Raw genomic sequence first — 12,232 nt, 5'->3', positions numbered from 1 at the left:
GGCGTCTCGAATCCTGTCCTCGAGGACATGAATGGCTTACAATTCTACTCCCGGAGCCCAAGCGCATGATCTGAGTAATCACATTTCTAAAGTTGTGGTACAAGCTGGAGAGGAACTAACGCCGGGGAAAAGCTTAGGAATCCCCGAGTGATCCCAGTCCTGAAGGACCGCCGTAGCGAACAGTTTAGTATTTTTCCCGCCAGCTAATTGCATCCTTAATGACTTGAGTCAGGTGTATTAACCGTTTAGCCCCGTAATACACATATTCATCCTGTAATGCGATTTTACACCAATTTCAGTATCAATAATAAAACAGAGATTGAAAGAAGTAATGCTTTAAATGTTCGATTAGAGAATCTGAGTCGGAACATTTTTAGCATCACTCCATGGATCAAAATAACGGATGTGCCAGTGGACACCCGAAGGACGTTGAACACTCACACACACAGGATGGCAGTTGTCCTGACCAGCTGTGGTCCTGCTGGCAGATTCGTACAGAGGAACCGATGAGTCTGAAGCCTGGGTTGCACTGATAAACCACCGTGTCCCTGTAGCCAAAGTTCTCTCCGATCACCTGACCGTTCACGATCTGCTCCGGTTCTCCACAGTGGCCCGCTGAGGAGTGACAAAACACAAGGAATAAAACTCTCCGGACCGACTGGCCTTCTGAATGGAAATAAACAAACAGACAATTCAACAGTGATGTGATAGAATTATTCTTATTAGAACCTCAGGAGAGCAGATAGACGCAAAAGACGCTGCTCGACAAAACGCAAACTCGGGGCGATAACGCTGCTGTATAGCATACGCAAGCGTGTGACAGCTTTCACGTGCGAGGAAATGAGTGATCGCTCGAGTTGTGTCGAGGTGCAAGATAGTGTTGCTGCGTAAAGGCGTTGTGGCATCTGTTCCGCATAAGGCAGGTGTTTGGGGGAGAGCCGAGACGTTGCCTTGATGGGTCTCATGATGGAAAGCATAATGTAAAATTATGGCTCAGCTCAGAGACAGCATGAGGATTGGGAGTGTGTGTGCGTCTGTGTGTGTGTGTGTGTGTGTGTGTGTGTGTGTGTGTGCGGCTTGGATCCGGAGCAGCTTGTGGAACCTAGTGACTGATGATACGGTACAGTCGCTCCCCTCACCAGGAGAGCTCAAACACTCTGCTGAGCCACCGTCATCTCACACATATTTTCTCACACATTTAGTCGGTTCTGTTTCCCAAAATATCAACAAAGTAGTCGCCTAAATCTAACCGTCATCCTGACCAGGCGGTTACTAAAGAGGACGATGTAAGTGCGACTTTGTTCGTGCCATGAGATGAGGTCCATTGTTCGTCCCGTGAGCTTTCGCACCTACAGTATACAACGAAAGCGAGTACACCCGTGTGTATTTCTACGTCGAAACGGAGAGTATTTCCTCTTATGAACGATCTAAAACAAACACTGAGCTAAAGCTAGTCGGATGAAACGATGAAATCATAACGTACTAACTATTACCGATTCGTTTTCTATTCATTTCTTTCGTTATTTTGGGCGAAATCGGAAATAAGATTTGGTACCCAGGCAACGAGTCTCCGAGCCGCTCCAGAGCCCCGACGCCAGACACTCGCGTACTGTCGAGCCGACCAGAATGTAGCCCACGTCACAGGTGAAAATGGCCGTCGCTCCGAAGGTCGTCTGAGTTCCAATTTTCTTCCCATTAGGAGGAGTGGGCAGCATTCCGCAAGAAATAACTGCAGTAAGAGGCAATATAGAAGCAGAGGAATGAGCTGGCAAGTATCACAATGTCAAAGCTACAGCTGTAATTTACACCCAATTTAATGGTCTGGGTTTTTTTTTTTTTTCCTTCTTATTCATCTCTTCTCTTTGCCCCCTTTAAAAACACCAGACACCGACAGAGAACACAAGGAGAGCTGACTAATGTTGAGCAATAAACGTCTCGGGTTTATCGCTTTGGTGAAAAGCAAGCAAGTCCTGCTCAAACACACTGTGTCAGACCGCAGATCGAAACGCTTTACGAAAGTACAGACAGACACGTGTTTGACGTGGAGACCCGGCGTCAACATACGAGCCTCGTTAATCTTACGGTCGGAGCCAGAGCTCTACGGCCAAGCCGCTTTCAAGTGGAGAGAAACGTTCGAGTACACGTTTTCTCACCTATACATCTGCCTTGCTCACGTTCAGACTTGTCTTTACATACGGAAGAGGATTGATTTTCCACACAACGCTGGGTTGAGAAGGCAGATAAACGGCTTTGAATTTCTAGCGCGAAGGCAAGCAAAGCGCGACGACTTTATCGTAGGAGGTAAAAGCCGTCACGGACGTCGCCGCATCCCTGCCGACGATAAGGACGTGGGTGATGCTATCACACGATGGCGAGAAGCTTCTGGACCATGTACCGTACTATAGGTGGACTACACTAATATCTAAAAATAATATCCTTTTATATAAAAAAAAAAGTAGTTATCGTCATAGTAACTTATTTATCACCGACTACACGTTTTGAAAGCTGCACATGAATAAATAACACAATTTATAAGCGTCTTTAGATTTAGATTTAGATTGAGCCTCATGTTGGGCGCCATGATCGCTTGAAATTGGTAGAAAGCCCTAGTCTGAGCAGAGAGGAGAGAAAAAGGAGCTGACGACGTGCACGGGCAAAAAAAAACAATTTTCTCGTGCATTTTAGTTCGATTTGCAAAAATGAAACGCCTCGTGAATAAATATAATAACTATCGATCTTGTTTTTCTTTCCCAGATGCACTCAAAAAATTGCTTTGGCTAATTTATCTGCCGCCTATATCGATCACTAGACTCCTCATTTTGGAATATTGGAATTTTTGTTTCATAAGCTGCTGTTAGTTCAATGGAAGAAAAAAAATAAAATAAATAAAAAATAATAAATAATAAAAAATATTTCTTCCATAATCCTAACCCTAAGTATTGGGGGGTCAAATGACGCAACTCTCTCTCTGTTCTCTGATCTGTTTCCAAAAATCAAGGTTTAGCACTGATTATTAGACATAACCCCCCGCCAGTACCGTCCTACACACCCCATAGTGCACATTCAGCATTAGAGCCTCTAGTCCTGCGCTCTGCTTTGCCAGACAGTAAAAACAATGCTGACAGATAACGTGCAATAAACAGTTAAAGCCTAATAAATTTGTATACACAGGCCACGTTAACCAAAGTCATGGCACGTTAAATTCCAAGCTCAGTTCTAAACTCACCCTTGCAGCGCGGCCTTTCGTTCCTCCAGCTCCACGTCCCATTAGACGTACAGTAGATATGGGCGGGGCCGAGCCGGTAGTAACCGGGGTTACAGCTAAATGCGATCTTGGTTCTGTATTCATAGCGAGATCCGTTAACGATCTTCCACTTGCCGTGGTCCAGCGTGAAAGAGCCGATACTTGGGCACACCATGACTGCGGGATAAAACGGCTCTTTAGATCATATATTAAACAATCATGTATTAAACAAGCACCACGGACTAGACCCGTCACAATCGATGAACGCTCAGAAACACTTTCTACAAAGGCCAGGTCTGTAACGAACGATAAACACATTCATAATGCGTTATAATTCGTTTATAAGCCATTATGAGTCACAAATACTAAACTAATTCGACCTCATATTTTTTTCATATTACAACAAATCATCATGTTTCCCTTATTAATACATTATAAAAGCTTATGAATGTATTCGCTGGTCATTACACCGGGCCTACATGGAAAGTGTTATCGAATTTCCTTACACAGTACGTGGCACTTACTGACTGAATGGTCTTTCCTAATGAGTTTATGGCATTTTTATTATATAAGCATGATGCTTGCGTAATAATGCACGTGCACGGCCACTGAGAATAATTCAATTCGTTCCGGTTCGAGTGTAAAAGAATGCGAAAGGGCGAGTAAGGCTATGGTGATGGACAAAAGCTTGCATGCTGCGTGTAATCAGTTTCAGAATCAAAGATAGCATTGATATGTTTTCTTCGTTAACGGCTTAAAGCTCTGGATGTAATCCGTAGCATGTGTGGCTCTCGAGCGCAGTGTGGTGGTTCGATGCGCTCTTTGATGTTGTTTATCAAAATTAAACTGCACTAATGCACTGATAATGTTCTGAATCAGTTTGGCTGGAAAAGACAACTAGTCGACTGGTCTTATTTTGAATACGGTGGATTTTCTATTCGAGGAAGCGATGCCAAGCCATTACAGGGCAGAGACAAGCAATTTCATGCTGGTTAATATTCTTATTTTATAATAATATCAAACTGAGGAATATTTAAGGGTTTTTTTTGTTTTCTTTTTTACTTGATAAGATACTACTTTTCCAAACATTTCAATTAAAATGACTTGATCAACTGACGCGGATCAAGTTCTACGTGCAGTAACCCGAAATGTAACGAAGCTTAATGAAGACTAATCGCTCCCTATGCAGATGTACCGTCAAAACACATACAAGTCAAGTAAATACAGTGAAAGCTATCCCTCGTCTCGACAGGACTAATTACGGTTCGGATCACGGATGACAACCGCGCTGATGAAGCCGTGGACACGACGAGACGTCTGGCTTCACCGCGTCTCACCGGTGCAGCGTGGGATCTTGTTGTGACTGCTCCAGGTCCCATCGGCCTGGCACACCGTGCTCGTCACCTCTTTAGAGGAGAGCCGGAAACCTTCGTTGCAGAAATACGTCGCCCGCGTGCCTGCCGAGTAATCGGGCGCCAGTACGCCTCCGTTCACGGGAGCTGCTGGCATGCCGCAAGACACAGCTGGGGGAAAAAAAGAGGACGTAATTAATTCTTATCTCAGTACGTAAGACTGTAATCACTCCAGACTGGATGTTTTGGCAACGACTGGATCATCTACTTCTGTCTCTAATTGGAGTCTAGTTGGTGCTGGAGTAAAAACAAAACAAAAACAAAACAGCACACGGCATTTAAAGGACATCTTAGTAAATATTACACAATATCAAGTAAGGTGGACCATGAAGTGGAGTCACTCTTACTTTACAATAACAGCGTATCCAGAAGTGTTTTATTCCTATTATACCCCAGCAATTTACCAACAATGACTCTTATTTATTTATTTATTTATTAATACAACAATACAACATATCATACTTTTTTTTATCCATTTATAACTACATACATTTATAGTTACATGTAACGTTGTTGGACGTCCACGAAATAAGCTCCTTTTCTCACTCATGTCCAAGCAGTTGTTCGCGCACTTTTCTCTCTCTTGATACTGGAGACTCCTTCCATGAACGTTTAATAAACATCTCCTTACGTAACAATGTTTAATTGCAACACTTTCTTCCCCCTCAGTCCATTTAGTATCATCTTAGATTATGTGAATAAAGTGTCCGCCATATGAGTCCCCATATGTATATGTATATGGGTTTTTATTTTATTTTATTTTATTTTATTTTATTTTATATAAACCAGGGCTTTTGAGTGTATTATGAGAAGACAAATTTCCCAGAACAGTTGACAATGTCTGTTGTGTGGATTTGTACTTTACACATTGCACATGATGGAGTTCTTCTTTACTCCGTCTCTTCAAAGCTCTTTACGCATACGCATGAACGAAGCATCTAGCTTACGTATCGTTATGGGCATCGGAAAAATGGCACTGATGCATGGCAGATCATGTAGCGCCGAAATACACGTGGGCTCTCAATGGCCAATTATCCACAAGCGGGTCAAAGAAATGCCATTTCTTCAGTCAGCACGTCGATGCCATTGATTCAACTGCACCACGGTGAAACACTTCCTAGCAACGACTTGTTTAATCGGAAAGGAAGGCGCGATGTTGAACCTCTGACTGTTTAACACACTAAGCTATTAATTCGGGATCACCCCGCCCCTGCCCCGCTACACCTTTGAATGAAGTCGTAATAATTTTTTTTTTTTTTCCGCTTGATCGAAACGAGGCTCTGATTAGCCGGCATGGCAGATATTGTTTAATTAAGTCCGGAGCTGGAGCTTGTTCAAAGAGGACATCAATAAGCCTATGGTACGTAATGAGATGCGCAATTATTGAGCACTAAAATCTAATGAAATAAATCAAAGCAACAACGGATCTCACGTAGCATGCTAATAACGGCGCATACAGAGTGAGGCGCCCTTTGTTGTCTAACAGTATTAATTAGAACGAACAAAGGCGAAACTGATGCCTGCTGTTGACATCGCCTGTTCCTGCGCTGATGAGCCGGCCAATGAAGCCCCTCGGATGGTGTCCGGTTTGAAAGGGACACAAGAAGGCTATGTGTCACAGGACATTACAGACATCTGGTGTTGTCTTTATGTTTAAGGACTTCTGAATTTGCCTTTATATTTGTATAATCAGATCAGCCATAATATTAAAACCACCTGTTTTATAACGTGTAGGTCCTCCGCTTGTGCCGCTCTGACCCGTGACTCGAGGCACGGACTCTACAAGACCTCTGAAGGTGTGCTGTGGTATCTGGAACCGAGACGTTAGCAGCAGATCCATGAAGTCCTGTAAACTGCGAGGTGAGGGGTGTATGGGTTGTTTGATATCTGGGGAATTCGGTGGCTGAGGCGACACTTTGAGCTCTGTGTCATGTTCGTCAAACCGTTCCTGAACATTTTTTGCAGTGTCTCAGAGCGCATTATCAGGAAGGAGTGTACTTGGCCTGCATTGATGTTTAGGTAGGTTGTATGTGTCAAAGTAACATTCACATGAATGCCAGGACCCAGAGCTTTACACTTCCTTCACTGGTTTGCCGTCTTCCCATAGTGCATCCTGGTGCCATATCTTCGCCAGGTCATCCACAGGATATAAAAACGTCATTCATCAGACCAGGCCACCTTCTTCCATTGCTCCACGGTCCGGTTCTGATGCTCACGTGCCCATTGTAGGAGCTTTCAGCAGTGGACAGGGGTCAGCGTGGGCGCGCTGACAGGTCTACAGCTACGCAACCTGATACACAGCAAGCTGTGATGCACTGTGTGTTCCGTCTCCTTTCTATCATAACCAGCATTAACATTTTCACCAATTTGTGCTACAGGAGCTCTTCTGTGGGATCGGACCAGACGGATTAGCCTTCGCTCCGCACGTACATCGACGAGCCATGGGCGCCCGTGACGCTGTCGCCGGTTCACCGGTTGTCCTTCCTTGGACCACTTTTGCTAGGACCACTTTTTACCAGGAACACCCCACAAGACCTGCCGTTTTACAGACGGTCTGACCCAGTCGTCTAGCCATCACGGTTTGGCCGTTGTCAAAGTCTCTCCGATCCTTACGCTTGCCCATTTTTCCTGCTTCCGACACAGTTTCCTGTTCACCTGCTGCCTAATAAATACATCCCACTGCTTGACGTGTCCCATCGTAACAATATAATCAATGTTATCCACTTCACCTCTCAGTGGTTTTAATGTTGTGACCGATCTGTGAATGTGACGTTATATAAAGTGCAAAAGTAAACCCCCCCCACCCCTCCGTCCCCACCCCACCCCTAACCTCAATAGGGCTGTATTCAGACCGACATATTGACACTATTCAGAGAGCTACATGAGAAGTATACGATTCTGACCTTGAACCTAAGTCCATACTTCTTGCATCATATCATCTCAAACAAGGTTCGGTATTCAGTTTCAGCATCAGATCATCCTTCATTCGTAACTATCGTAATTATTTTTTATTCATGCTAGCAATATTCTAGTTCCGCTAAGCCTAGTCGACTTGCTGAAAATCGCCGTTGTACCTTGGCATGCTGGCACGGAAACGTCCCAGGTTAGATAGCCGAATTCGGTCTTCTTGCACATGGCCATGCTTTTCCCGATCAGCCTGTATCCGCGGTCACAGGCCCAGCGCACGACGCTGTTAACATGGCCGCCAGTCTGGCTGACCACGAAGCCGTGCTGCGGAGAGTCTGGGGTGCTGCAGTACATCGCTATAGATGAACGCACAGACATGAGAAAAATACTGGAAGTGCTATAGTGTGGCGTAGAAATGAACCAAAGTGGAGTAAGCATGCCGTTTTTATTTCATCATGAATTAAAACAAGCGTTGAAGTTTGTACAGAGTCGACATTATTCTGAGAAATAAAAAAACAAGCTATAAAAAAAAATAAAACCATGACAGAAATGTGATCTACTCTGGAAATATCATTAATGAGTACACGCCTCCGTGCACCAACTGCTTTAAGATATTAATAAATAAAATCATTAAAAAAAAACCCAAAAAAAACAAACCGATGTGTCATTTTTCATAAATATAATTTAGACACACACACACTCTAATGAATAATATTAAGCAGCGTATTCGTTATATTTACAGTCTGATATTAACTGTGTGAAAGCGTATGCGATATCGTGTATTACACGATCGTTCAGCTCGGCATGTGAGGATCCAAAACACACACGAGCACAAAGCACTTAACGAATGGAAAGACGGCATGGGCTTACAGACAGGACGGATGGCGGACACGCGGCCAGGACAGACAGATGCACACGCATTGTCACGCAGTGAGACACGCATGCGACTGAGAAAGAATTACCAATCGGGGGGGATACATACTTTGATACTCACCCACGTACGTGATGCGGAAGCCCTTGCGGTTGGTGCCGTGGTCGGAGGACCAGCGCAGGAGGAGCTGGTGGCCCGTGGTGCTGAGGGTGAAGGGCACGGAGAGCTCGCCGCTCAAAGCCGCAACGCTCGGGCTGTAGATGTTGGGTCCTGAGTGAACATAGAAGAGCGCGTTTTTAGTTTTTCTCTAGGTTTAATCCGTTCATTCGACGAATTAACTGGAAAAAAAGATAAACATGGCCAGCTCTGGTGTGAAAGCTATTTCCATTCATACCATTTCCAAACAACGCCTGGTACCCAGTCATCATCTAGATCATGCACGCATGAATCTAATCTCCCTGCGTTATCATCTTAGCGCTCCTTCAAAGCGACTCGAGTACGAGCGGAACGACGAGCCCAAACCGCAGCGATTGTATGAGGAAGAAGCTTTGTCTCTCGTGAAGCGTCTGTCATAACATCCTGATGCAACGCACCTCCGTTCAAAAGCAACAGACAGACACGGCGAGAGCGGCGTGTTATCCGCCCGTAAAACGTAACCCTACGAGTTGACGATGATGGACGCGTCAGAATCGGATGTGTGTAATAAATACGGAAGTTTCAGAAGGATGGAAGTCCTCTCACTTGCTGGTCCACTGGGGCTCTGCGAATGCCATGGGCATTTAACGACCTACTAATCAATGATGAGTTATAGGGTCATTTGCTAATAGTGCGCACTTAAGTAATTACCGTCTAATGACATTTTAAATGCGGTTCAGAATAATAAATATCGTGATAATAAATTCCAAACAGCAATCCAGCATCCGGGCGCGTCTCGTCTTACTATTATCAGCACGGGATGAGAACGATCACGGTCAGGAATTGTTAACGAGGTACGACAAAATGACCGGTTCGTTCAAGGACATTCCTATGCGCGTTGAATTGTGCTCGTTCATACCACCATGTTGAATTCTGGACTCTGATTGGTCAGAAGCGCGAGAGTCGTACCGGCTGCAAATCGAATCACGGGGTTCGGTTGAAGTGCTCGTTCTACCGTGATATCCATTGTGCTATCGTTTCTATAGTAACACGTAGACGGCGAGCATGACAGGAAATAAGGAGATGTTTACGGAAGGTTTTTGGAAGGAGTCTCCAGTGTCAGCGTTTTGTAACAGTCAGAGGTGTAACTTTGAAGTTTTTCAGACTGAGCGATATCAGGAGCGCGTTTGTTTTTTTATTTGCGGATGTCGTACAACTTTAAAAGTAACTATAAACGGATAAAAAAAGTGCGACGTTCTTGAAGAAATAAATCAAGAATTACAATCGTTGAAAAACTGCCGCTGTATAGGAGGAACCATGCATTTGAGGGCGGTATAAGAGGAACTCCTTCATCGATTATTTTCCCGGTAACGTCACTACCCCGAGTGCTTTATTTCTTACTTAACCTATGTGTCTATGTACCATCAAAGATCTCCAGGATGTCAAACTCCTTCTCTGTTTGGAACAGCTCAAAGTGCAGGGTGATGTTGTAGCCCTTCTCCACACTGATCATCCACGAGCACATCTGCTGGTTGGGGTAGTTTTCCGGGAAGCCTGGACTCAAGATCACGCCCGTGGAGTCGAACAGCACCTCGTTATCGGGGCATCGCACTGGAAAGAAAGCAAATTTGAACCCGTAAGGTCGAAACGGACCATCGTTTATCAACGTGTAGAGATTTTTTGGCACCGTTCGGCTTTGCAAATGAGTCCTCCATGTTGTTGCTATTTCTACTGCCAAGCAATCCAATATGATTACCATGTCCGCTAAGCCTGGGCATGTGGGCGGAGCTACAAATAGTGCTTAAGCAGTCATCCTGATTCATTTTAATCAGCAAGGCAAATGCCTGTCTGTTCGCATTGCTTGTTCCGTTAACATGATGGAGATCGTAAATACGGCAGAAAGACGTTTAAAAGAAAGACCATGCTCTGGGAACTCCTCTGTACTTTCACTAAAGAGTAAAATATTGGCACCCTCGGCCGTATTTGGGAGCATGGGCAGCCACGGAGTGAAGGTTCGCTCCTCTTTTTCTTTTCACTGAACCGTAAAGTATTCTCAAAAATGTATTTTCTTCTGAATGACGTCTGATCTGAAACATCAGAACGTCTTCCATCTCTAATTCGCCGTACACTCGCGCTAGAGGGTCCCCGGAAGACGTTACGAGGCTTTTGTGTGTCTATTTCCAGAAGGATCTTTTATGTTTCTTAATAACCGACGTGATAAATCTGATATTTTAACGACACCTGGAGAAAAAAAATCGATGGGAAATTCACCGTGTGGATATGAAGAGTTAAGAAAACACACCAGGTCGGTTCCGGAATACGCTTCGTTCTTTTGATTACAGATCAAACTTCTAATTAAAGCCCGACGGCGGTTCTAAGGACCATAAACCCGTCACATGTGGAACTAAAGAGGCTGAAGAATGCTGACCGGGCACGCGGGACAGGACGTTAATGAGAAAACGGCGTGAGAAACAAATGAGGCGTCACTGCCAAGCTCACCTTGGCAAACTGGAGGTGTGCCATCCATCTGCAACCTCTCACCCAGACGGCACGTCAAGATCTCACTGCCCACCAACGTGAAGCCAGGAAGGCACCGGTACCTGATGATATCTCCTGTTGAGCACACACACACACACACACACACACACACACAAGGATATTAGCGAGATTTGTCTGCTTACAAGGATGACAGTAATGATGACAAATCAAGGGGACAGAGAAAACATTTGCAGTGAGGGGTTTACTTACACGTGAATAATGGAAATAAACGCCAGAGCCAGTAGCTATGTTCACACGCAGTTAAATAATCTGTTAATAATCCGACGGAGAGCTCGGTTTGCGTACACACACCCATCTGAAATAAATTCCCATTCCAGTCAAACGAGGTGTGTAATCCTTCTAATAATCTGTTAAATTAAAGAACAATAGTCGGGGAAAACCTTTCTGACTAATTGCTTTCACCAGAGGAAACAGCGTGTGCGTTCTGCGCATGTGAATAATGTCACTGCTCCTGGTGAGATAAAACGCCAATGAAACACACGAGGTCACGTCAAGGTCAAGAACCCGAGCACACATGAACAACTTTCCTGCCGTCACATAGTCTTATTCACACTGTCCATTCAATGGTCGCACTTAGATAAGGTCATTTGTGTCAGAAATCATTTCAAATACTGACTGGACTCGTATTTTTTGTTGTAATGGCAATGAAGATGTCTTCATTAACTTTAAGAGCGAGAAAGAGAGAGACAGAGAGACAGAGAGACTGGGAAACAGAGGTTGGTATAGGTGCTGTGATGTACATGATGACAGGAACTAACTCGGTGATTAATCCTCGATTATTTTCCTATACACAATAAAGCACGCAGTGTTTTATTCCTTACTTAACGAAACAAGGATGTTCACCGATCTCCGTTACAGTAATCCGAGTCGTCCGTGGTGACATGACGGCGGTGTTTCCATCACACTTACGTGACGTTTTGTTGCGTCGGAAATAGTTTAAATCACAGGCGGCATGATTAAAAAAAGCTGAGCGCGCTGACACGACTCGTGCTCATAGTTGCTATGGTAACGCTGACGGTAAATGTCATTGGACCGGAATATATAACACGCATACGCATAAATGAAGTCTGTAAAGTGCATACGCGGTACCGTGCGAACGGAATC

The 12,232-nt window shown here is 44.5% G+C and overlaps 1 protein-coding gene across 1 annotated transcript in view; it reads right to left on the bottom strand.

Annotated features, from left to right (window-relative positions):
- Positions 1–12,232, bottom strand: part of csmd3a (CUB and Sushi multiple domains 3a) — a 345,806-nt gene that overhangs the window by 55,566 nt on the left and 278,008 nt on the right. The window contains exons 47-54 of the mRNA XM_053610949.1: positions 11,069–11,182; positions 9,992–10,180; positions 8,546–8,704; positions 7,731–7,919; positions 4,582–4,767; positions 3,227–3,421; positions 1,556–1,729; positions 442–615 (exon numbers count right to left, since the gene is read on the bottom strand). Coding sequence (XP_053466924.1) covers positions 442–615; positions 1,556–1,729; positions 3,227–3,421; positions 4,582–4,767; positions 7,731–7,919; positions 8,546–8,704; positions 9,992–10,180; positions 11,069–11,182 — 1,380 coding nt within the window. The remainder of the gene's footprint in view (positions 1–441; positions 616–1,555; positions 1,730–3,226; positions 3,422–4,581; positions 4,768–7,730; positions 7,920–8,545; positions 8,705–9,991; positions 10,181–11,068; positions 11,183–12,232) is intronic.

Source organism: Ictalurus furcatus, chromosome 23 (assembly GCF_023375685.1).
Source record: "Ictalurus furcatus strain D&B chromosome 23, Billie_1.0, whole genome shotgun sequence".
Classification (NCBI taxonomy): Eukaryota; Metazoa; Chordata; class Actinopteri; order Siluriformes; family Ictaluridae; genus Ictalurus; species Ictalurus furcatus.
This window is presented reverse-complemented; position numbering and strand designations above follow the sequence as displayed.